The sequence below is a fragment of the Microcaecilia unicolor genome, unplaced genomic scaffold, assembly GCF_901765095.1.
Source record: "Microcaecilia unicolor unplaced genomic scaffold, aMicUni1.1, whole genome shotgun sequence".
NCBI lineage: Eukaryota > Metazoa > Chordata > Amphibia > Gymnophiona > Siphonopidae > Microcaecilia > Microcaecilia unicolor.
This window is the reverse complement of record NW_021963189.1, coordinates 77,471-104,950: the sequence shown is the minus strand read 5'-3', so window position 1 is coordinate 104,950 and position 27,480 is coordinate 77,471. Positions and strand designations below refer to the sequence as shown.

At 42.8% G+C, this 27,480-nt stretch overlaps 1 protein-coding gene across 1 annotated transcript in view; it reads left to right on the top strand.

Annotated features, from left to right (window-relative positions):
- Nucleotides 1-27,480, top strand: part of LOC115459056 (E3 ubiquitin-protein ligase UBR2-like) — a gene marked incomplete at its 5' end in the record, with an annotated part of 96,387 nt that overhangs the window by 47,581 nt on the left and 21,326 nt on the right. Inside the window, 6 exons of the mRNA XM_030188919.1 lie at nt 836-936; nt 1,036-1,114; nt 7,066-7,214; nt 7,307-7,362; nt 12,464-12,560; nt 26,880-26,947. Of these exons, the coding sequence (XP_030044779.1) occupies nt 836-936; nt 1,036-1,114; nt 7,066-7,214; nt 7,307-7,362; nt 12,464-12,560; nt 26,880-26,947 (550 nt within the window). The remainder of the gene's footprint in view (nt 1-835; nt 937-1,035; nt 1,115-7,065; nt 7,215-7,306; nt 7,363-12,463; nt 12,561-26,879; nt 26,948-27,480) is intronic.

Below are 27,480 nucleotides of genomic sequence, written 5' to 3'. Positions count from 1 at the left end.
AGAAAGTCCACCCAGCTTTGTTTGTTTTGACGCACCCAAAAAACAGGGCCTGCTGTTAGCAAATGACCAATATCAAGTTGGCTGGCAGACTACATTTCTTTCACTTAAGTCCAAGAAGACTTTGCCCTTGAGAGTCTTTTTGGCTCACAATGTCCACACTGTGGTTGTTTCAGTGAGGTCAGAAACCATAGAGGTAGTTTGCAGGGCTGTGTCTTAGACGTTAGTCCAGGCATTCACATCTCTGCCGTATAGAAGGTGCTCCTGAATGAAAGTCTGTCTTCAAGAATCTCTTTGGGGATTAGAATCCAACTCTACTTTTCTTCTTTTCTAGGCTGCCTTTCAAAAACTATATATAAAAATTAAACGGTTAATGGTCACCAAATACTTACTTGGAATCTGCCTATTGCAGTATCTTTCATTTGTTCTATTTACCCTTTTTATGTTGAAAGCAACCTTTAGCTAGGATCCATCTGTGAGGACTTGCTATCCTGCTTGTCCTCAGAGAAGGCCAATTACCTCTAGCAGGTGTTCTTTGTGGACAGCAAGATACAAATCCTCATATACCTGCCAACCTCCCTAAAGAGGTTTCTGCTATGAGTTATGTTAGAGGGAGGTCCTGTGCAGCAATGAATTTACGCACATGCATGGTGAGATTTCTCAAATACTTCCACATGAGTGTATGCTGGAGAAGCTTTTATGTACCAGGCTGTGATGGATGAGGTCACCCATTTGTGAGGACTTGTATCTGCTTTCCATGAAGAACGCTTGCGACAGGTAAGTAACTTGATTTTATCACTTGATTTTTCTTATAGTGCATCTGTATTTTTATTGACAGGTTAGATTTTTCAGATCAGCCAGGCCTTGCTGAGTGGATAGAAGCAACGTCTCAACAAATCAAAACTTTGCACATACTTCAGGAGAAAAATAACATTTCTTGTAAGTTTAAGAAGATAATTTTAAGTTCTTTTATTTTGAAACTTGGGAAAATAAATTACTTAGAATTAAAGTATTTTATTGATCATTTTGACTGCCTAGGTGATACAACATGTCTTAACCTTGAAGAAATGGATGCACTACCCCTTCCTGAAGGATTCATTCCAGATTTTCAACCAAAGTATGTACAGAGTCTTGTATATTCCTCTGAAGGTCTGCCTTATGTGAAGAGCTGTGTAGGACATTTCAAATCACTAGGAGGACTGGATAGGGGCAGGATCTCCCTTTGAGTAGAGTTTGATGAATAAGGAAAATCGTGCCTGGCCTTTTCAGGTTTATTTTAGCTTGATATACCACCCAAGAGAAAACTTTCAGAGCAGTTTACAATTTTATAATATAAAACAATGGAAAAAGAAAGAGGAACTACATTTCGGAATAGGAAAGAAAACAGGATAGAGTTTCTGCAGAGCAGGCCCCAACTGCTTTTCTATGAGACTACCCAAACAGCTTCCCTATAAGAATCAGTCAGGGAAGGCATCTCTAAATAAACATGTTTTCAAATTGCATTTAAATCTCTGAAAGGAGCATACTAAACACAGATGTGGTGGGAGGGCATTCCAGAGAGGAGGACTTACTACACTAAACCTTATTGTGCAGACAATGTCGTAGCAGATATGGCAGGAAGATGGGACTACAGAATTGTTATATTGGGAGGAATGAAGGGTTCTGATTGACACATTAGGGGATCAAGTGGTGGAAGATGTAGAAAAGGGAGCCAGAATAGTATATTTTGTGCATGACGGATAGAATTTTAAAGGTGATCTTGTAGGTGATGAGTGATTTCAAATGCTTGGGAAGGAAGGTAGCAAGGGGCAGGGACCCCAGCAGCATGGCAGATAGCCCTGTTCCCTGCATCCTACCTTTCTTGAATATTGGCCACCTGAGGGGAGCGGTAGGTAGGTTGATGGTAGGGTAGAATGTGTATTTGTGTGGAATTGTTTTCCACTCACTATCTTTCATACATTCTCCTTTCCTTTCCAAGCCCCCTCCCTGCCCATCTTCAAGTCTTTGCTTAAAGCCCACCTCTTCAATGCTGCGTTCGGCACCTAACCCTTACCGTTCAGTGAATCCAGACTGCCCCAATTTGACTGCCCCGATCGGACCGACCGTTCACTTGTCTATTAGATTGTAAGCTCTTTGAGCAGGGACTGTCTCTCTTTGTTAAATTGTACAGCGCTGCGTAACCCTAGTAGCGCTCTAGAAATGTTAAGTAGTAGTAGTAGTAGTAGTTTTCACTTCTCACTCCCCATTTCACCCTATTCTCCTCTTATTCTGCTCTCACCCCATTTTATTCCCTTCCTTCCTTCTGTCTCCACTTTCTCAGAAGCAGAAACATAGAAACAATGAAAATAGAGGCAGATAAAGACCATTAGGCCTATTTTATTTATTTGTTGCATTTGTATCCCACATTTTCCCACCTATTTGCAGGCTCAATGTGGCTTACAATTTTCCGTCACGACTTATGCCATTTCAGAATACAGATACAATTGGTAATACATATAGAATATGGATGATATAATGAACAGTCAGGTAACACATATTGAACGTGGATTACATAATAAAATTAGACAATATGATATAGGGAGAAAATAATCTGATTATTAAATAAATGATGGTGAATTACGGTTCCAATTATGAGTCATTATGGTATGTCATGTTAAAGAGATATGTCTTCAGTGCCTTACGGAAGTTAATTAGGTTGTGAATTATTTCCAGGTCAAGTGGTAGAGCGTTCCACATTTGCGAACTCTATCCAGTCTGCTCATCCATACCATCCACTATATATGAATGATCCTCTTCTTTAGAGATTCTGTGCCATCAACTATCTCTTCCTCTCATTTAGAGATCCTAGGTGTTTGTCCCATGCCTTCTTGAATTTGGATAGTGAGATTGTCTGTACCCATATACATTCTGATGAAGGCTACTGACCATGTCAGTAGGTGCCCTCTGGACTGACTCCATCCTGTTTATATCCTTTTGAAGATGTGGTCTCCAGAACTGTACACAGTACTCCTAATGGGGTCGGAGTCTCACCAGAGATTTTGCACTGTCACATCTTTTTTTTTTTTCCCTGCTGGTTATTCCTCTCCTTGGGCACACAGGCACCATCACCTTTTCTACTTGTTTGGCCATCAAGATCATCTGATATGATCACCCCCCACACTCTTTCTTTCATGCACAGAAGTACTTCACCCCCCCCCCACCCCATCCTGTACTGCTCCCTCAGGTCTTTGCAGTCAAGATGTATGACCCTGCATACATCTTAGCTGCCAAATTCTAGACCATTCTTCAAACTTTGCTCGATCCTGTTCATGCTATCTACACCAACAGGGGCGTATCATCCACAGAGGCAAACATTTCCAGATAGAAACTAATGTAATATCTCTCTCAAATATGTTAAAAAGAGCTGGACCAAGGACTGATCCATGTGGCATATCACCCTTTCCTCAGGATGAACTCCATTTGCCACCTTCCACTCAATTGGTTTCTAACCCAGTCAATCACTTTAGGGCCCATACCAAGGGCACTCAGTTTATAAGTTTTCTATAGGGAACAATGCCAAAGGCTTTGGTAAGATCTTAATCACACTACATCCAGCAGTCTCCCTCTATCCAGCTTCTCTCATCTCACCTTCTCCCTCACTTGCATACCTTTCTTCCCCTCAATCTTGAAGCTGAAGGGTGGAATGCACCTGCATACACACTGCTAGTCTTACATCACTGAAAATAGAGAGCATCGATAAATAATGCGTAGTCCTGCAGCCTTTGAGCATTGGACAGATCAGGGGATTACATTTATTTGTGAGGCTGCAAGAGGGAGGGAGAAGAACACAAAGGCAAGATGGAACCCATTTACAGTAAAACCTGCTTCTAGAGCCAGAAGTGGGAATACCAAAAGTCTCGCTCTTAGGACCATGGAGCATCGAGAACTCTGATCTAGCTCTTTTAATCTGCAGCCCACGTTCCGTGTAGCCCTGGTGAAAATAATGTGAACTGGAAGAATGAGCCCAACTGAGTCTAGGATAATATTTTTGTGGTGAAATGCACATGTATAGGATACAAAAGAGGCTATGCTGAAAGAGGTCATTACAGTTTTCAGTGTTAATAACTTATCGAGTCTCTGGGTCCAATATTCAAAGTAGCTTATATGTTAAATGGCAGTCACTAAACAAAGTCCTCTACCTGTGAATTTTCAGCAGTATTATATGAATAATGCAGCTAAAAATTCCCTCTATACACTCCATCACTATAAATATAGTGCTGGGACAGAGCAAGCGCAACACAGCTATACAGATACGAGCAATGTCCAGCATCATCCATATATCTATGTGGTTTAATTTACATTAGGAAAAAGACTGTTCTAACTTAGATCGCTCAAATGTGTGGATAGCGGCTGAATAACGCTGCTGTCTTTATAGTTGCTAAAGGTCAGGGTCTATACCAGGGATTCTCAACCCCGTCCTCAGGACACACCAAGCTATTTATTTTTATTTTTGTTACATTTGTACCCTGCGCTTTCCCACTCATGGCAGGCTCAATGCGGCTTACATGGGGCAATGGAGGGTTAAGTGACTTGCCCAGAGTCACAAGGAGCTGCCTGTGCCTGAAGTGGGAATCAAACTCAGTTCCTCAGGACCAAAGTCCACCACCCTAACCACTAGGCCACTCCTCCACTGTTGCTACAATTTGAGATTCTACATGGAATGTTCCTATTCCAACATTCCATGTAGAAGTCTGCCCTTGCAGATCAGCAATATGTACGTGCAGGACGTCAGACTCACAGAAACAGAAGCCTGCGCAGCCTTCTACATGGAATGTTGCTAGTGGAATAGCAACATTCCATGTAGAATCTCCAATAGTAGCAACATTCCATGTAGAATCTCCAATAGTATCTATTTTATTTTTGTTACATTTGTACCCTGCGCTTTCCCACTCATGGCAGGCTCAATGCGGCTTACATGGGGCAATGGAGGGTTAAGTGACTTGCCCAGAGTCACAAGGAGCTGCCTGTGCCTGAAGTGGGAATCAAACTCAGTTCCTCAGGACCAAAGTCCACCACCCTAACCACTAGGCCACTCCTCCACTGTTGCTACAATTTGAGATTCTACATGGAATGTTCCTATTCCAACATTCCATGTAGAAGTCTGCCCTTGCAGATCAGCAATATGTACGTGCAGGACGTCAGACTCACAGAAACAGAAGCCTGCGCAGCCTTCTACATGGAATGTTGCTAGTGGAATAGCAACATTCCATGTAGAATCTCCAATAGTAGCAACATTCCATGTAGAATCTCCAATAGTATCTATTTTATTTTTGTTACATTTGTACCCTGCGCTTTCCCACTCATGGCAGGCTCAATGAGGCTTGCATGGGGCAATGGAGGGTTAAGTGATTTGCCCAGAGTCACAAGGAGCTGCCTGTGCCTGAAGTGGGAATCAAACTCAGTTCCCCAGGACCAATGTCCACCACCCTAACCACTAGGCCACTCCTCCACTGGCTCTGCTGGACGTCAGACTCACAGAAACAGAAGCCTGCGCAGCCTTCTACATGGAATGTTGCTAGTGGAATAGAATCTCCATTAGTAGCAACATTCCATGTAGAATCTCCAATAGTAGCAACATTCCATGTAGAATCTCCAATAGTATCTATTTTATTTTTGTTACATTTGTACCCTGCGCTTTCCCACTCATGGCAGGCTCAATGCGGCTTACATGGGGCAATGGAGGGTTAAGTGACTTGCCCAGAGTCACAAGGAGCTGCCTGTGCCTGAAGTGGGAATCAAACTCAGTTCCCCAGGACCAAAGTCCACCACCCCAACCACTAGGCCACTGCTCCACAAAACAGCTAGTCTGATTTTCATGCTATCCACAATGAATATGCATGAGATAAACTTGGCATGCACTGCCTCCATTATGCGAATGTATATCATGCGTATTCTTTGTGGGTATCCTGGACACTTACTGGCTGGGTGTATCTGAAGGACTTGGTTGAAAAACCCTGGTTTGTGCATATATTCAAAGCCTGAAATGATTTTAACATCTGTTTGAACTAGATTATGAACTAGCTGCTGAAACACTGAGCACTGTGTGCTGTTATTTTAAGGTCATCTCCAAAAAGTTGAAGAGTCATTAATAAAAATTCCAGAGTATTTTAATGGAGAAAAAGAACCTCAGTGTCAAACCAAGTGGGCCTTAATGGAGTTAGGAGTCCAACTCCTAAAGAAACCACATCACAGGTCCTAAAAAAACCCTCCACATAGCCACCGTGCAATAATATTAGAAATGCTAAATAGTAGTAGTAGTAGTAGTAGTAGTTAGTGACCATACAATGCATTGCTGAACTTTCAAATATATTCTCAAGTTAATACTTTGTCTTAATAACAGCAACAGGGACTCCTGCTAGTGTGGCAGCAGTGTTGTAGGGATTGACAAGTGGCTCCAGAACAGAAGTGCTTCCTTATTTTCAACTCTCTGCAGCTTTGGAGTGTCACGCTATTTGGAAAGAACATATTTTCCACAGATAAGCGAAATTTTGAAATGTTTTTGTTATTATCTTATAGACCATATATTAACATTAAAATGTATTTGAAACAGTTCAGCAATGTATTATATGTCACTAATTGATTTAATATTATTGCACAGTGGATGTTAAGCATTTTGTTTTGTTTTTGGACCAGTGATATGGTTTGTTTGGACCCCTAGTTCAATTAGAGTACACTTGGTTTGACACCAAGGTCCCTTTTCTCCACTAAAATACTCTGGAGTTTGTATTAATGACTCTTCAACTTTTTGGAGGTGATTTTATGAATAGTTTCTGTTATTTTTTTGTGACCTATTTGCTGGAAACAGAAAATTTTGTTTAGAGAAATAAAAGTATATTGAAGATATACTGATGAGGGTATAGTAGAAATCATGGAAGGGAGTCAGCAAGATAGCTAGAATATAAATGTTCATGACATTCAAGGATGGTACTCTTTCAGGTTCCACTGTTCACATTTTTACTTAAATAACAATTCTTCTTGTATTCTTGTATTTGGTGTGAATAACTATTTCTGTAACTAAATTTCTCTTAGGAACCCTTATTCAGAAAGCATTAGAGAGATGCTGAGAACATTTGGAACAGCAACGTATAAAGTGGGACTAAAGGTGCATCCGAATGAACAGGATCCACGTGTGTCTATAATGTGCTGGGGCAGCTGTGCATACACGATACAATCCATAGGTAGCAAAGTTCTTTTTGTGCACTTTTATTCTCAAGTGGGTATATAAGAGATTTCTGTGTTTATTGAAAGGGCATGTTTTTATCACCCACAGAACGAATTTTAGCAGATGAAGATAAACCATTATTTGGACAGCTGCCTTGCCGTCAGGTAAGACTCTACTGGAACGTGTTCAAATAGCTTAGGTGTGTTTATTGCACTAAATAAAAGGAGAAGGGGCTGACGGATTAGTTCCAAAACTATAATGTTAAACTTGAGAATAAAAATCTGCGTCATCTAATCATTTTTGCCCATGATCCCTTAAAGTATACTTAAAGTCAGCGTGTTAGGCCAGCTTCATGCTCATAGCATTGTAATTCAACAAATGCACAGGGTTTCAGCATTCCACAGAGGCAAAATAGCAGCGGCAGATGTTATAATGCCCCTGCTAGCCCTAGAATATCATGAAGGACTAATCCTGAATAACTAGTGAGGTAATTAAATTCGCCGATGACACAAAATTATTCAGGGTCGTCAAGTCGCAGGAGGAATGTGAACGATTACAGGAGGACCTTGCGAGACTGGGAGAATGGGCGTGCAAGTGGCAGATGAAGTTCAATGTTGACAAGTGCAAAGTGATGCATGTGGGTAAGAGGAACCCGAATTATAGCTACGTCTTGCAAGGTTCCGCGTTAGGAGTTACGGATCAAGAAAGGGATCTGGGTGTCGTCGTCGATGATACGCTGAAACCTTCTGCTCAGTGTGCTGCTGCGGCTAGGAAAGCGAATAGAATGTTGGGTGTTATTAGGAAGGGTATGGAGTCCAGGTGTGCGGATGTTATAATGCCGTTGTATCGCTCCATGGTGCGACCGCACCTGGAGTATTGTGTTCAGTACTGGTCTCCGTATCTCAAAAAAGATATAGTAGAATTGGAAAAGGTACAGCGAAGGGCGACGAAAATGATAGTGGGGATGGGACGACTTTCCTATGAAGAGAGGCTGAGAAGGCTAGGGCTTTTCAGCTTGGAGAAGAGACGGCTGAGGGGAGATATGATAGAAGTGTATAAAATAATGAGTGGAATGGATCGGGTGGATGTGAAGCGACTGTTCACGCTATCCAAAAATACTAGGACTAGAGGGCATGAGTTGAAGCTACAGTGTAGTAAATTTAAAACGAATCGGAGAAAATTTTTCTTCACCCAACGTGTAATTAGACTCTGGAATTCGTTGCCGGAGAACGTGGTACGGGCGGTTAGCTTGACGGAGTTTAAAAAGGGGTTAGATAGATTCCTAAAGGACAAGTCCATAGACCGCTATTAAATGGACTTAGAAAAATTCCGCATTTTTAGGTATAACTTGTCTGGAATGTTTTTACGTTTAGGGAGCGTGCCAGGTGCCCTTGACCTGGATTGGCCACTGTCGGTGACAGGATGCTGGGCTAGATGGACCTTTGGTCTTTCCCAGTATGGCACTACTTATGTACTTATGTAAGGGTACCTGATACATGTGGGCATACCATCTGAGGGAAAGAGAAATCAGTGTGTCAGGGTTTGCTGTAGGATCAGTTCAGACTATTAGTGTGTGTCTTCCATGTTAGGGTGAGTTTACACTCTAAAACAGGTTGAACTGGACCAGTTATCGCCAGTGATATAAGCTAGAATGATGGATGTGAAATAGTGATGCTGGACATAGATATGATGCGTATTAGATCGTCCTGTGTTCTCAAGGTAGTATTGATTTGCATTTTGGATTGCTCTGTCAAAAAGCAGGGTTCAGTCAAACATACAAGTATGTGACAGTGTTGCATGTCACTGTAACAGATCTCCCAGAGCTCATAACTGAGTGTAAAGCTGTGAGCATGTTTGGCCCTTTCCATATACAAAAGTCTCCTTAGTACCTCAGGCACAGGAACCAGCTTTGTGGGTGCTTGATCACCCCCAAAATTGAACAAACTCCTTGACTGTGTCCAGGTAAGGGTAATTTCCATTGGATTTAGCACCCCCAATCATTTTGAAAAGTTGGCTTCTGTGATCTCAGGCTTTCTTCCCCCAGTCTACCAAACGGATGCAAAAAAAAGGTTCCCCATATTTGAGAAGTTTGTAAATCTGCGTACAGTATATACTTGAATACAAACTCATCTGAATATAAATCGAGGTATTATTTTTCCCCTAGAAAAGCATGAAAACTGTTAACTCAAATATTAGCTGAGGGCTTCTGTTCCAGCACTTTTCTAGATCTTTCACCTCTCCTCCGTAGTATCCATCATTTTTCAACCATCCCCTCCCTCCCCTATTGGTGACCAGCATTTCTATCCCCCCCACCCCCCATGACCGGCATTTCTCTGCTTCCCTCCCCCCACTTGATGACCAGCATCTCCCTCCTCCCTGCCCTTTGGTAGCTGGCATTTCTCACCCCCCCCCCCCCCCCTTGGTGGCTGGCATTTCTCTCCCTCCCCCCCCCCCCCTCCTTGGTGACTGGCATTTTTCTCCTTCCCTCTCTCCCCTAGTGACTGGCATTTCTTTCCCTCCCTCGTCCCCTCTTCATTCCTCCCGTGGTGACTGGCATTTTCTCCATCCCCTCCCCCTGTGGTGACCTGCATTTCCTCTCCTTACATCCCTCCTGATTGACGCCGATATGGCACACAAATTATCATGCTCAGCAGGTGCAGGGCCTTGAGCATCTGCGCATGCTGAAGGCCTGCTGGCTCCCACCCCTTCTGAAACCTGGCTGATTCTGTACACCTGAATCATCTCCAGAACCATTACAAAGTGGAGAAGAGGCATTAAGCAGTGAGAAATAGGGTCTTACCTCCTGTACGGGAAAATTGTCAGAATGTCAGGTTGGGCCATCTCTCACAGGATGACTCTCAAAGCCATGTACATTGCAGGTAAATGCACTGTCCTTGGGACAAGCTCAGCTGTGTACTTGAAACCCACAAGTGGTCTTCAGGGATAGCAAAAATGAATTTTTGCAAGTAGGGCACACCCATGGTGGATCTGCTTGCTTTCTCATAGAAAGTTGTGGCAATTTAACCTTGATTGTCTTCCCCCTGTATTAGTGGAGGTTCTTCAGTAAGGGTGGAATTGGAAGATATGTATGCAAAAGCCTCTCCTAAAACTCAAGCAGAGTCGGGGACTATGACTCATAGCCCCATTCTATCCAAGGCACATATGGTTTCTTTTCCTTCTGGTGTTTATCCATATTTTTTTTTGTTACATTTGTACCCCGCGCTTTCCCACTCATGGCAGGCTCAATGCGGCTTACATGGGGCAATGGAGGGTTAAGTGACTTGCCCAGAGTCACAAGGAGCTGCCTGTGCCTGAAGTGGGAATCCAACTCGGTTCCTCAGGACCAAAGTCCACCACCCTAACCACTAGGCCACTCCTCCACTGTTGCTACTATTTGAGATTCTACATGGAATGTTGCTATTCCACTAGCAACATTCCATGTAGAAGTCGGCCCTTGCAGATCACCAATGTGGCCGTGCAGGCTTCTGCTTCTGTGAGTCTGATACGTGCAGGACGTCAGACTCACAGAAACAGAAGCCTGCGCAGCCTTCTACATGGAATGTTGCTAGTGGAATAGCAACATTCCATGTAGAATCTCCAATAGTATCTATTTTATTTTTGTTACATTTGTACCCCGTGCTTTCCCACTCATGGCAGGCTCAATGCGGCTTACATGGGGCAATGGAGGGTTAAGTGACTTGCCCAGAGTCACAAGGAGCTGCCTGCGCCTGAAGTGGGAATGAACTCAGTTCCTCAGGACCAAAGTCCACCACCCTAACCACTAGGCCTCTCCTGATCCATCAGAATAAGGAATTCTCCAATGTTGAGCAACCAGACTTTTTTTTTTGGGGGGGGGGGGGGGGATCCCAACTTCATGTCGCTCTCCTTCACATCTTGGATGTTGAAAAGATAATCATAGCTGCTCCTCTAGCTTCTACGAAAAACTGAAGACAGTCATATGACTTGAAGTGGAAGAAGTTTGCCATCTAGGGTGATGGAAAGACCCTAAATCTTTTTTTTTTCTGTCCTATGCAAAATCTGTTTGAATACCTTCTATGCCTCTGAGTGAAATTTAAGGACTAAGAGTTCATCGAAGTGCTGTTGGTACTTATCTTGGCTATCTAGAAAGAAACCCATCTCTGTATAGGCTTTGGTTGCTCATTTATGCAGGATTTGCTTTTATTGAAGCCTCACATCTGGTCACCTGCTATGTATTGGAACCTCAGTGGTGGCCTAATACAACTCATGAGCATTCCCTTCGATCCACTGGACTCTTGAGAACCGATCTCCTGTTTTGCTGGCATTCCCTTGAGTATGCAGAGTTAGTGAGCCTCTGGCCATACTGTATGGACAGTTACTTGTAGACTATCAAGTTGCCAAGGGTGATAGTCCTTACGCATAAACTGGAGGCACACGTAGTCACAGTAGTTCATTTTTGGTTTTGACAGTGGCTTGGAAAACTTGTAGACCTGCTGCTGTCAACACACCTAATAGCCATTCTTAACTGTGCATATTTAAATGTCTAAGCTGACAGCACTGAAGACATAATCGAATGGAAGCATTTATCAAGGTTTGGAATCTCTGTGGGAAATAGTGTAGGTTGCAGGATCGCCATCTTTTTATGGTTTAAACTGAACTTGGACTCTTGTACATGTTGCACTTTTAATATCCATCTCTTATTTAGGAGGGGGGATGGAGAAGGGAGGTTGGGGGAGAGTTGAAATTAATGTCACTTAAGTTTAAATATTGGTTTTGAGATTTACTGCAATGTACTAAAGAGCCACAGTACGTATTTTGCTCTGATTTTTTGTACTTGTTTCTTGGTTAAAATTCAATAAAAATAAATTGAGGATAATAATTGAGACTAACTGGAAAACCCCCTTTAAATTCTTCCTTATTCTAAACTTTTTGGGCATAATAAGAAATGTTAATTTCTGATGTTCTTCAATTTTCAGGAGACTAATTGTCCTATGGTCAGAATAAACGTATTTGCACTGCTTTTTGAAGCTAGGTGTTTGTCTGCTTATGAGAGTTGGGTATAATGCTTAAATTGACAGCCTTGTCCAAAATCCTCTATATTAAAACACTCCACTTGTTCATAGGAAGCAAGAGTTTAATTTCCAGTTCATTTTTAAATAACAGCTGGGTCTAGACACTATGTGGATGTGCCATTATTAGCTATTGATAAGCAAGTATGGTAAGTGCCAATTTGACTGAAGTGTAAAATTAAACTTTTAGGTGTTGATTGAATTCATATTTTTTTAGGATGACTGCCTGAAGTCATTAACAAGATTTGCTGCAGCACACTGGACTGTATCACCTCTTTCTGTCATACAAGGACACTTTTCTAGATTATTCACATGTGAGTTTCAGTACACCCTATGGTTTAATTCTTTATGGACTAACCTGTGTAGCACAGATAAGATCATGAAGTATTTAGTATTGGTTTCAGATGCTTTAAAGATTTATAGTAATAAGTATTATTAGATAAGGTCATATGTGTAAACTGGATTATTGTTGAGCCAATTGTGAGTTTAGTGAAATATAGGTTAACATGGAAGTGTGACTTAGTGGGTAGAGCAGTGGCCTGAGGAGCAAGAAAGCCACGGTTCAAATCCTTTTCCTCTTGCTGCTCCTTATAGCTTTGAGCAAGTCATTTCACTTCCATTTCCTCAGATACAAACATAGTAAATGATGGCAGATAAAAAGACCTGTACGGTCCATCCAGCAGTGCTAGATTTACTAACTTGGGCATCAGTATACTTACTGCCATTAAAGTGTATTGTTAGTAAAAATGCCCCATTGCGTATAATGGATCTGTGGTAAATAATGTGCAGTAGCTCATGCTAATGTATGAGCCCAGGTTAGATAAATCAAGCCCTTAGGCTGTAAGCTTTCTGAGGCAAATTAACACCCACTGTTCTTGAAATGTAACTCACCTTGGACTGTTCGTAGTACCCAATGTTTCGTAATACAATTCACGATCTGACATTTGAAAATCTAAAGCCAGACGTCTAAAGTGATGGTATATAGAATGTTTGAAAATTGTCACATGTTGCTTAGTTTACCTTTGCCTTACACAGCTCATTTTGGGTATATGATGGTACATAACTTTGCCATACTGGGACAGACTGAAGGTCCATCAAGCCCAGCTTCCTGTTTCCAACAATGGCCAATTCAGGTCACAAGTACCTGGCAAGATCCCAAAACAGTACAATACATTTTATGCTGCTTATCCTGGAAATAAGTAGTGAATTTTCCCCAAGTCATTTTAATAATCGCTTATAGACTTTTCTTTCAGGAAGCTATCCAAACCTTTTTAAAATCTCACTAACCTAACTGCTTTTACTACATTCTCTGGCAATGAACTCCAGAATTTAATTACACGTTGAGTGAAGAAATATTTTTACCAATTCGTTTTAAATTTACTACTTTGTAGCTTCATTGCGTGTGACCTAGTCCTAGTATTTTTGGAAAGAGTAAACAAGCGATTCATGTCCACCCATTCCAGTCCACTCATTATTTTATAGACCTCTATCATTTCTCCCCTCAGCCATCTCTTCTCCAGGCTGAAGAGCCCTAGCCACTTTAGCCTTTCCTCATAGAAAAGTCGTCCCATCCCCTTTATCATTTTCGACTCCCTTTTCTACTTCTACTATATCTTTTTTGAGATGTGGTGACCCAACAATATTCGAGGTGCAGGCACACCATGGAGCAATACATAGGCATTATAATGTCCTCATTTTTGTTTTCCATTCCTTTCCTAATAATACCTAATATCTATTTGCTTTCTTAGCCGCCACCGCACACCAAGCAGAAGGTTTCAACGTATCATCAGTGATGACACCTAGATCTCTTTCCTGGTCGGTGACTCCTAATGTGCCTAGTGTTGGAGATGTGGGAGTAGATTATAACGTTTTCACTGAATAGTATTGTTTTTATATACATGGGAAGCACAACAGAAGTAGCCCTACCAACTGATATCTCAATAAATGGATTTCATCGCATAGCCAGGATAAAAGCATCTACACTGCACCACAATACAAGTGTGTGGTTATCGTCCCTTTCACTGGACAACACAAAGAATCCAAACAACACACCAGCAATTGACACAACTGAACTCCCACATGTACAATGATGGACTGGCAGGTGTCTCCCCGCCGAGGGCACCCCAGTCCGAGCATACACCACAAAAACATCCTTTCTTGATTTTTCTGTTTGCCCCAAAACAACAGAATCCGATCCCACTTTTCAGTATTGAGGAATTTTCTAATATTTAGGACTAGACATCTTTAAAAATATTTTTCCTCTACTTTTGTACATTTGGTAATGAATATGAGTGAGATATTTGTATGCAAATTTCTTCTGCATGTTTGTTAAGGATATCCTGAAAACCCAATGCGCTGACAGCCCTCCAAGATGGGGAGTTGACTACTGATCCTAGGCAGACATTCAGCTTTGCACTCCCTCCACCCACCCCCAAAACTACCTTTCAGATACAGGGCAGGATTAACCCTTCAGTGGCCCTAAACAACCACTCTTCATTAATATAAAAAAAAATTAAACTTCTATAAACAGGATTTTAACAGCAAAGGAGGTACGAAGAGCTGCTCACCAATTCCTGACAACTGGAGAATAAAGCACAGTGGGGGCACAGAAAGCAGACACACCTCTTCTTTCACTCTCCTTTCCATCAGCACCTTATTTACCAGGGAAAAAAAATCTGTTTTATGAGCCATTGAATTAGTGCATCTGACAGAGCTTCTCCTAAATATCTGGGCTCCTGGCACATACCTAGTTTGTCTATAACTTAACTCAGCAATCATGATCATTCCAACAACACTCTTCCCAGAATGATCCTGTAAAAGCATTTTCACTGAACAATATATATACATACACACACACATATGTGTATATATATATAGGCACATACATCCAATGAGAACAAATTTGGAAAGTGGATGGGATTTGATACCACCCTTTCTGAAGGTCAAAGCCCAGGGATACTGAGTATTTATGTACCTGTCAAAGCAGGGTAGAGAATGCACACATATGCCCTAGTTCTGAACTTAGTTAGTACACCTAAATCCCCAAGGCACTAAGAGAAGAAACAGTTACACCCTGACCTGATACTCGATGGCAGACAGATCACCTACTCAAGGATACTGCAGATGGAAGCAGGCGTGGCTGTAGGATTTCTTGGGAGAACACAGGAATTCAAGCTGACAAGTGGTCTTTCTCTCTCTCTCTCTCTAGGACGGTCAGTCAGCAGGTGGGCTCTCTCACTGTGGCAGGTAACCCTGATCCAAACAGAAATGCGCAGGCGCAGAGAACTCTCTGATCCCACGAGGATACACAAACAGAAGTAGTGGGTGATGGACCACGGATTCCAGAGTCAAAAGAGACAATCTTGAGCTGTATTGATAAAATACTTGACACAACCATTCTAGAAGGCATGCATTGTTTATCCATAAGATTTATCTGGAAGTGCTTCATATGTGAAATCCTGAAGCAAATCTCACTAAAAAGTAAGACTCCTGAGGCAGGCCTTGTGGCCGAAACACAGTGTTGTGTCGAGTCTTTTATCAATAAAATTTTACAACTCAAGATTGTCTCTTTTGCCTCGGGCAACCCTGATCAGCAGATGAACAGGACAGGCGATGGTGAGCCATTATTACCAAGCCTCAGATGTTTTCATGACGTTGCTGGCTTGGATCTGGGCTGCTGGTAATTCTCACATGAACTGCTCAAGATAAGACCCAGATAAGTGTGGTTAAGGAAGAGTTTCTTATATTCTTTTCTTGGGTTTAGAGAGCAATGCTTTCCAGAATAATAGATGTGGGACTTTCCATTGTTATGGCTTGAGGGGCCAAACAACAGGGCCATCGGCGCCAAGAGCAGGTTAGTCTTGAACATGGACACCCAGGTTCTGTAAACAAGGTTGTTGTCAAAGTTATTGCTCTCATGCAGCCTTGGCAATGTCAGCAATGTTTTTTCCACTGCTCAGGAAGACTGGGGCCTACTGATCCAACAGGTCTTAGCATGTGCTGACTTGGCCTGAGTCTGTAACTTGGAAGTCAGGTTTATAGTATAGAATAGTGCCTTTTTGTAGGGCCTGTTTTGTCACCAAAGGGGGAATATTCCAGTCCCTTTGTGCTGAAGAAGGGTACCCATCAAGGTGCCCTTTGTCATCCCTCCTATTTGCTGGGGTGATTGAACCATTTGTGCAGGCAGTTATAGAGAATGAGTTGATATGGGAGTGGAGAAGGAATTTAAAATTTCACTCTTTGCAGATGATGTCCCTACTCATATTAAATCCATGCCCTCTCTGGAGTCCTTGGTTCAGGAACTTCAGGCCTTTCGAGGGGTCTTGGGCTTCTAGATCAACATGTCAGTTTGGAGAACTTGATAGTAGAAAAGCTCAAGAAGCAGCATTCTTTTTTTTATGGGAACCTGCTGATCATTTTGCCCAAAATACCGTATTCCAAACACTGACAGTAGAGGTTCCAGTGAATACATTTTGCACACTAAACCCCAGATTCTATATATAGTGCTCAAATTAGGACATGCTCTTGAGATGCGTGCACAAGTTAATTGGCTAACAAGCTGTTAACCATCAATAATTGGATGCACCCTTCTCCTCTACCGCTAACTGCAGACTCCGTTCCTTTTATCTTACTGCACCATATGCCTGGAATAGACTTCCTGAGCCAGTACGTCAAGCTCCATCTCTGGCCGTCTTCAAATCTAAGCTAAAAGCCCTCCTTTTTGATGCTGCTTTTAACTCCTAACCCTTATTCACTTGTTCAGAACCCTTATTTTATCATCCTCACCTTAATATTCCCTTATCTCTTGTTTGTCCTGTTTGTCTGTCCTAATTAGATTGTAAGCTCTGTCGAGCAGGGACTGTCTCTTCATGTTCAAGTGTACAGCACTGCGTACGTCTAGTAGCACTATAGAAATGATAAGTAGTAGTAGTAGCAATTATTGATGTTGATTGGCACCAGTTAGGATTTGCACATGCATCTGGTTGCGCACTATTCTATAACGCTGGACTCCTAAATCCCATAGCTTGGCCATGGGTGGGGCAGGGGCATTCCAAAAAGTTGGGTGCAATGTTATGGAATGCTGGGTCTGCGCATCCACCTTTGGCACCAGGATTTAGACCAGGTTTCAGCAGGCTGAAACCCAGAGAATCAGCACTAAGTGCTATAAAGGCCGCACACTTAGCACTAGTCTTTTCTAGTGCCCATTTAGGAGCATCATTTATAGAATTTCCCCTAAAACGCTAGGATTTTACATTCATCTGATGAGTGGTGAGTGAAAATACATGTGAAATAGATATCTGTTTGGGACATTCTGACTTGGGCGTCCTTTCAAAAATGCCTCTCCACGTGTCAGGGCAGAGAATATGGGATGATCTGTTATAAAGAATGCCCTTTGATGTTTTGATAGAGAAAGATGGGGGGGATATCTCAGATTTACAAACTGATCAATACTAGTGAATAATAGAGATTGGAATACATGTTAAAATAGGGGAAGAGGACTTGAGTGAAGAATTAGAAATGGCAGTGTAGGAGGAGATCTTCACAAGAACTGCAAGGCTTGCCATCTTGAGTCAAATAGTGGAGAATTGTTACAAAGTCATTATGAGGTGGTACATATCATGCATCTTTAGAAGGTATTCCTAGTGAGGGAGGAAGGATGTTAGAGGAACTGTGGCCTGAGGGGAACCACCTGAATAGCTTCTGGCAGCCATCTAATATTCAGATATTTAGTGCCAGTATCCAGATATGGCCTGGTGCCGAATATCAAGGTATGGAAAGACCCACAATGGGTGGTCTTTATGCATTAGTTGTAGGTCAGAAACTGAAGAGATTATTTATGAAAGATTGGTGCTACCCTGTTTCCCCGAAAATAAGACATTCCCTGAAAATAAGACCTAGTAGAGGTTTTGCTGAATTGCTAAATATAAGGCCTCCCCCGAAAGTAAGACCTAGCAAAGTTTTTGTTTGGCCCCGATGGGACATGGACACAGAAACCTTAATTTTTTTCGCTGCAACCCAAAGACGAAATAACATAAAAGAAATGCAAGAAACAAGACTGAGGTGGAAAATCTATCGTCCAGCGGACTCCTACCATCCTCCTTCACGCTTTTGTGAAGATCAACTACCGGTAAGTGAGCCCGGAAAGAAAAGAAACATCCCCCTTCCAGAAATAATAAAAGAAAAGAAATGAGTAACCGAGCCCTTTCGGCGCTGCTCTATCGCCCAAGGGCTAAGTCAGACTAGAAGGATGGAAAGTGTTGCGAATGTACAGGAGGAGCGCATAAAGCGCCACCAACGGGGAACGGAGCTACCGTAGTTTTTTTTAACGTTTGTAATACGGTAGGGATGATCCTGTGCCCTAAGCCCTCTCACAACCTCCTGAGACCCCCAGCCAGAGCAGCCCGGCCCTACATTCCATTACCTTCCCTAGTTCATAGCCCTCTTCCATTCCCAGCCCGTCCAGGGCGGCTCTGCTCCGCTCGAGTCCTGCGGTCACTGTGGGCAGATAGGCGAGCCACGGTCTAATCCTGCAGGATACCGCCCCCCACTTCAATACTGTTCCCGACCGCCACAGTCCCTCTACTACTCCCGAATAAGACATCCCCTTAAAATAAGACCTAGCGCATCTTTGGGAGCAAAAATTAATATAAGACACTGTCTTATTTTCGGGGAAACACGGTAGCTGTTAACTGTTAACACAGTGCCCCCCTCCCCCCCCCCCCCCCCCCCCCCCCCGGCTGGGGTGGTTGATAAAGCATTTTATTTATTTATTGCATTTGTATCCCACATTTTTCCACCTCTTTGCAGGCTCAATGTGGCTTACAATACATCATGGATAGTGGTAATGATAAAAGAATTGACATTTGGTGTTACAGAAGGATTTTGGGTTGAATGGTAATGGAATACATGATAGTAATATAACATAAGGCATTATTAACATTCCTTTGTACCCTATGTAGTTTTGCCCGCCATATAAATCAAAAAACTTTTTTTATGAAGCTGCTTGAAGGCCTCCAATAAATGAATTGGCAGGGCAGCAAATAAGTAAAGCAGCTTAGGTAAAACTACCTTCTTTATCGCATGAACACGCCCCACCCAGGAGGTTGTTAATTTCAGCCTTCTATCTAGTTCTTCCCATAGTGATTTTAACAATGAGAGGTAATTGGCTTGATATAAAGCGTCTAAAGTTGCTGTTAAATTAACCCCAAGGTATCTGATATGATGAGGTGCCCATTTAAAAGGAAAAGTCTGTTTTATAGGTACCTGTTCTATGACCGGGAGTGAGATATTTAACACTTCAGATTTTGTGGTATTAATTTAAAAAGTTAATTTGATATACTTGCATATATAGGGAATTTATTTTTATTCGTTTTGTCTTTTCAGTAATAGTTCAAGGTGAGTTGCATTCAGGTGCAGTAGATGTTTCTCTGTTCCTGCAGGGTTTACAGTCTAGTTTTACACTTATTCAGTGGAGAGTTAAGTGACTTACCCAAGGTTGCAAGGAGCAGCTTCAGGATTTGAACCCTGGTTTCACTCGTTCTTAGCCTGTTCTAACCACTAGACTATTCTGTTCACCAAATGTTTGACTCAAAAGCTTTGGCTGTAATAAACATGTATCATTGTAGTATTCTTTTCAGGTTACCTATGTATTCATTAAGTAAAATTGAGAGAAAAACATTCCTTAGTAGACCCTGTTTTACAATATTTTTGTTCTTGTATCTGATTTTTAAATGTGATGAGAAAAATACATATTTGCATGAAATGGTAATGCCAGTGTATTCTTATTAAGTGATGTAAAGGTTTTATGGTGGTAATCTAAAACATTTGGGGGGATAATTTTATAATAAGCACTTTGATTTGTGCAGCACTTAAGTTGCACCAATTTTCAAAGGGAAAGTATACACATTTAGATAAAGACCTACATATTTAATCCAGTCTGCCCCAACATATGCATACTTATTCTTGAGCTGTCCTTGCCATTTTCAGGACACAGACCCTAGAAGTTTGCATGGCACTGGCTAAATTTTCAACTACTGGTGTTGCTTTTGAAACCCACTTCAGCCCAACCAGATCTATCTATTCATTGAATTCTGTTACGGTTTTCATCTCCACCACCTCCCGCTGGAGGGCATTCCAGGCATCCACCACCCTTGTGAAAAAGTACTATCTAATAATACTTCTAAGGCAATCCCCTTGTAATCTCAGTTCAAGTTCTTTAGTTCTAAAGCTTACTCTTCTCTGCAAAAGGTTTGTTTGCATAATTAATACTTTTCAAGTATTTAAATGTCTATATCATATCACCCCTATCCTTTCTTTTCTCTATGGTATACATATTCAGGTGCTCAAGTCTCTTCTGTTAGGTTTTTTGGCAGAAACCCCATATCTTTTTTGTTACTTTTCTTTGAACCACTTCAAGTCCTTTGATGTCCTTAGCAAGATATGGCCTCCAAAACTGAACATAATACTCTAAATGGGGCCTCACCAACGATTTGTACAGGGGCATTAATACTTCCTTTCTCCTACTGGTTATACCTCTCTCTATGCAGCCTAGCATCCTTCTTGCTACAGCCACCTCCTTGTCACATTGTTTCGCCACCTTAAGATCCTCAGACACAGTCACCCCAGGATCTCTTTCCTGAGCTATGCTTATCAGTTTCTCCCCTCCAATCTCGTGCATCTCCTTTCGATTTCTGCAACCAAAGTTCATCACTCTACACTTCTTCACATTACATTTTAACTGCCAAACCCTAGACCAGTCTTCTAATTAACATTGATTATCTTTTATTGCTTTCTACTCCCTCTGGGCTGTCTACTCTGTTGGTATTCATGCCATCTGCAAGAAGCAAACCTTTCTCTTAAACCTTTCATCAGTGTTGCACACAAATATATTAAAAAGAATTGGTTCCAGCATCGAACCCTGAAGCACTCTACTACTCATTTACCTTTTGTTCTGAGTGCATTCCATTTACCTTCACTCGCTGTCATCTGTCAGTCAACCAGTTGCCAATCCAGTTCACTTCTTTGAGTCCTAACTTCATCCCGCACAGCATATTTATGAGTCTCCTTGGAGGAATCATATCAAAGGCTTTGCTGAAATCCAGATCGACCACATCGAGCATATGTCAATTATCCAGCTCTCTGGTCATCCAGTCAGAGAAATCTATCAGATTTGTTTGGCAGGATTTTCCTTTCGTAAAACCATGCTGCCTCAGATTCTGCAACCCATTGGATTCTAAGAAGTTCACTATTCTTTCCTTGCAGCATCTCCATTAGTTTTCCAACCACCAAAGTGACCCTTACCGGCCTGTCTCTGCTTTTGTGACGCAGGACCATATCCGCTCATCTCCAATCTTGTGGAACATCTCCTGTCTCCAAGAACCTATTAAATCCTTAAGAGGTCCTGCCAGGATTTCTATAAGGTCCCTCAATATTCTTGGATGTATCCCAATGTTCTGGTGTGGATTAGGAATTGGTTGTTGGACAGAAAACAGAGGGTAGGGTTAAATGGTCATTTCTCTCAATGGAGGAAGGTGAACAGTGGAGTTCCACAGGGATCAGTACTGGGACCGTTGCTATTTAACATATTTATAAATGATATGGAAATCGGAACAAATGAGTTGATTAAACTTGCAAATGACCCAAAACTATTCAAGGTTGTTAAAACAGATGCCGACTATGAAATATTGCAGGAAGATCTTAGGAAATTGGAAGACTGGGCATCCAAATGGCAGATGAAATTTAATGTGGACACATGCAAGGTGATGCAGATTGGAAAGAATAATCCAAATCATGATTGCCTGATGCTAGGGTCCACGTTGGGGGTCAGCACCCAAGAAAAAGAGCTAGGTGTCATCTTAGATAAAACGTTGAAATTTTCTGATCAATGTGTGGTGGTGGCCAAAAAAGCAAACAGGATGCTAGGAATTATTAGGAAAGGGATGGTGAATAAGACTGAAAGTACTATAATGCCTCTGTATCGTTCCATGGTGCGACCTCACCTTGAGTATTGCATTCAGTTCTGGTTGTCGTATCTCAAAAAAGATATAGTGGAATTAGAAAAGGTTCAAAGAAGAGCAACCAGGATGATAAAGGGGATGGAACTCCTTTCATATGAGAAAAGTCTAAAGAAGTTAGGGCTCTTTAGCTTGGCATAGAGACTGAGGAGAGATATGATCGAGGTCTACAAAATCCTGAGTGGTGTAGAATGAATAGAAGTAAATTGATTTTTTACTCATTCCAAATGTACAAAGACTAGGGGACACTCAAGGAAGTTATATGGAAATACTTTTAAAACAAATAGGAGGACATATTATTTTAACTGAACGAATAGTTAAGCTCTGGAACTCATTACAAGAGGATATGGTAACAGCGGTTAGCGTATCTATGTTTAAAAAAAACGTTTGGGCAAGTTCCTGGAGGAAAAGTGCGTAGTCTTCTATTGAGGCAGATATGGGGAAGCCACTTCTTGCCCTGGGATTGGTAGCATAGAGTGTTGGCACAATTTGGATTTCTGCCAGGTACTTGTGACCTGGCTTGGCCACTGATGGAAACAGGATACTGGGCTAGATGGACCATTGGTCTGACTCAGTATAGCTACTCTTATGACAACCCATCCAACTCCTACGCTTCTAAATTCCTCACTCTGATATCCTCCTTTAACCTCCAACTATGCTCTACCACCCCTACTCACCATGATGGCCATTGTCTCGACCTTGTTCTCTTCTCTTCCTGCTCACCTTCCAATTTCTGCACCTCAGTCCTTCCTATCTCAGATCATCACCTAATCACCCTCACACTTCATCACCCTCCCCCTCAACCTCGCCCAACTATAACCACGGCCTTCAGGAATCTCCAAGCTGTCGACCCCCCTACCCTATCCTCTCACATCTCCAATCTTTTCCCTTCCATCTCTTCTTCTGAATCTGTCGACACGGCTGTCTCTACCTACAATCAAACTCTCTCCACTGCTCTGGATACCCTAGCACCATCTGTCTCTCGCCCCACTAAGCGCACTAATCCTCAGCCCTGGTTAACCCCTTGCATCCGTTACCTTCGCTCCTGTACCCGATCTGCTGAACGACTCTGGAGGAAATCTCGCACCCTGTCAGACTTCACCCATTACAAATTCATGCTATCCTCCTTCCAGTCCTTCCTATTCCTTGCCAAACAGGAATATTATTCTCAATTAACCAATTCTCTTGGCTCCAACCCTCGTCGCCTCTTCGCCACCCTCAACTCCCTACTTAAAGTACCCTCCGCTCCCACCCCCCCCCCTCACTCTCTCCTCAAACACTAGCTGACTACTTCCGTGATAAAGTGCAGAAGATTAGCCTTGAATTCACTTCCAAGCCTTCTCCTCCCTGTGACTTCTTAACCCACTCCCTCAACCAACCTCACCCGGCCTCCTTTTCCTCCTTCCCTGAGATCACCGAAGAGGAAACTGCTCGCCTTCTTTCTTCCTCTAAGTGCACCACCTGTTCCTCGGATCCCATTCCCACCAATCTGCTTACCAACATCTCTCCTACAGTTAACCCCTCAATCTGTCACATCCTCAACCTCTTTCTCTCCACTGCTACTGTCCCTGACACCTTCAAGCACGCTGTAGTCACACCACTTCTCAAAAAACCATCACTTGACCCCACCTGTCCCTCCAACTACCGCCCCATCTCTCTTCTACCCTTCCTCTCCAAATTACTTGAACGTGCTGTCCACAGCCGTTGCCTTGACTTCCTCTCCTCTCAGGCCGTCCTCAACCCGCTTCAATCTGGCTTTCGCCCACTACACTCGACAGAAACAGCACTCTCTAAAGTCTGCAATGACCTGTTCCTCGCCAAATCCAAAGGCCATTATTCCATCCTCATCCTCCTCGACCTATCCGCCGCCTTTGATACCGTCAATCATAATTTACTTCTTGACACACTGTCCTCATTTGGGTTCCAGGGCTCCGTCCTCTCCTGGTTCTCCTCGTATCTTTCCCAACGCACCTTCAGAGTATTTTCTAATGGCTCCTCTTCCACCCCCGTCCCGCTCTCTGTTGGGGTTCCTCAAGGATCTGTCCTTGGACCGCTTCTCTTCTCGATATACACCTCTTCCCTAGGCTCGTTGATCTCATCACATGGTTTCCAGTACCACCTCTATGCCGATGACACCCAGCTTTACCTCTCCACTCCCGACATCACAGTCGAAAACCCAGGCCAGAGTTTCAGCCTGCCTTTCCGACATCGCTGCCTGGATGTCCAACCGGCATCTGAAATTGAACATGGCAAAGACTGAGCTCCTTATCTTTCCACCTAAACCCTCTTCTCCCACTTTCCATCTCTGTTGACAACGCCCTCATCCTCTCCGTCTCTTCAGCACGCAATCTCGGAGTCATTTTCGACTCCTCCCTCTCCTTCTCTGCCCATATCCAGCAGACAGCTAAGACCTGTCGCTTCTTCCTCTATAATATTAGCAAAATTCGCCCATTCCTCTCAACAGACCACCCGAACCCTCGTCCACTCGCTCGTTACCTCTCGTCTTGACTATTGCAACCTTCTCCTCGCTGGCCTCCCACTTAGCCACCTATCCCCCCTTCAATCTGTCCAAAATTCCGCCGCACGTCTTATCTACCGCGTGAACCGATACTCTCATATCACCCCTCTCCTCAAGTCGCTTCACTGGCTCCCAATCCGCTACGGTATACAGTTCAAGCTTCTCCTATTGACCTTCAAGTGCACTCAATCTGCTGCCCCCCATTACCTCTCTACCCTCCTCTCCCCGTATGTTCCCACCCGTAACCTCCGCTCTCAGGACAAATCACTCCTATCTGTACCCTTCTCCACCACCGCTAACTCCAGACTCCGCCCCTTCTGCCTTGCAGCACCTTATGCCTGGAACAGACTTCCTGAGCCCATGCGCCCTCCCTGCCCATTTTCAAGTCCTTACTCAAGGCCCATCTCTTCTCCCTTGCTTTTGGCGCCTAACCACCTTCCCCATTCCTGTTACCTACACTGACTACGTAGTCTGTTACCGTTAGATTGTAAGCTCTCTTGAGCAGGGACTGTCTCTCCCCGTGTTTAAACTTGTACAGCGCTGCGTAACCCTGGCAGCGCTATAGAAATGCTAAGTAGTAGTAGTAGCAGCATAGAGTGTTGGCACAATTTGGATTTCTGCCAGGTACTTGTGACCTGGCTTGGCCACTGATGGAAACAGGATACTGGGCTAGATGGACCATTGGTCTGACTCAGTATGGCTACTCTTATGTTCTTATATATATCTTTAGCAGGCCACTGTGGTCCTTCTCGGGGACTTTTCTGTGTGAATGTAGAGTATTCAGTACGTCTCCATTTTTTTCATCACTCTCCCCATAGTATCATTCGGCAGCCAATTCCATTTCTAGCCTTCCTCCTTTCTCCAGGATATCTGAAAAAAGTCTTGTCACCTATTGTAACAGCTCTGACCATTTTTTTTTCTTCCACCTGTGCTTTTGCTAACTGTAGTCCTCTTTTTGCTTCTTTGAGGTTTACCTAGCAATATTGCCTGTGTTCATCTTGTTATATTCTATATTTCTTGAACGTTGTCTCTTTTGCCTTTATTTTTTCAGCCACTTGTTTAGAAAACCACATAGGTTTCCTTTTTCTCTTTCATTTGTTTACTTTCGTAATATAAAGATCTGTTGCCATCAGGGGCGTAGCCAGACTTCGGCAGGAGGGGGGTCCAGAGCCCGAGGTGAGGGGGCACATTTTAGCCCCCCCCCCCCCCAACCCCCCGCCAGCCGAGGTCCTTCCCAATGCCGCGCAAGGCTTTGTTCTAGTCTAACGTGCAGGACGTCAGACTCACAGAAACAGAGTGAAGCCTTGCAATCCTGTGCAAGGCTTCTTTCTAGTCTGACGTCCTGCACAGCATTGGGAAGAAGAGGACCTCAGCTGGTGGGGGTTGGGGTCCCCCGCCAGCAAAGGTAGGCGACGGCGGGAGGGGGGGGTCGAGAGGGTCGTCGGCAGGGGGCTCCAGGGGCAAATCTACGGGAGCCCAGGCCCCCGTGGCCCCACGTAGCTATGCCACTGGTTGCCATACTAATAGCTCCTCTCAGCTTGTACCACTTCCCTTCCCCTTCTCCTATGTCTACGCACCCTGTCAGTTCTTTATTCAGGTACTGTCCCATTTTGCTAAAGTCAGCATGTTTGAAATAAAATATTTTGAATTTTTTCTGGTCTGCACTCCACTTTAGCTCTTATATCAAGTTATATAGTGTGATGATTATTATTGCCTAGGTGGGCACCCAATCGAACCTTTATATTACCTCACAGAAAGTAACTGCACATATTTTGCACCTGCTGTTTAGCATACACAAATTCGCTAGGCTTTTTTGCATTTTCATATATTTTATGTACATAATTTCAAGCTCTTCCCCAATTCCAGACCCGGGTGTGCCTCCATACAGATCAGATAAACTTATGCATATAAAGGGTGTATGCACATAAGTTTAAGCGCATATACGCCTAGGAAATTAGCTGATTAATTTGCATGAAAATAACCCACAGACATACCTTTTAAATTTTTTTTCCTTAACCTGCAGGTAGTCTAACTTTATTAAAGCACCATATGCATTAGAAAATGTAACTAAGTTCATATTTTTTTATTTAAAATTTATCTAGCATTGGTGCCTAATGAAAGAATTGAGACTTCACCCAGCATCATTGATATTGACATGTTTCACTTGCTCGTAAGTATTTCTTAGAACAGATTAGTATTTGATAGGAACCACAATAGTCAGTCCTTAACTTTGAAGAATGATGGTATATAATTTATAGACTTGGCCAGCTAGGGCTGGGAAGGAACCGAGTTCAACCCTAATATTTATTAGACTGTAAAATGGTACATTTGTGGTAGACTGTCAGATGAATCGGGATCTTTATCCCTCTGCAGTTTAATGTTGCAATGCCACACGTTAAGGGCATCAAGGGGAATCAAAATGGGAGGTAATGCCAGCTATGTTACGAAAGAAGAGTCCACTGTACTCTTTTGCAGCATGGCGGCATAGGATTGAAGTAGATCATGATTAGGCCAAAAGCCGAGGAGTTAAAGAAAGTTAGCAAGCAGAAGAGACAAATTACATTCCTTCAAACAAACCTTGTATGCTCGCTTTCTTTCATAACAATCCAAACAAACCTTAAGGCTTTCAACTTTGTTTCATGCCTTTAAATTCTTTCACCATGGTTTTTATAAAGCATCAGGGTATTTTGCATGATACGGTAT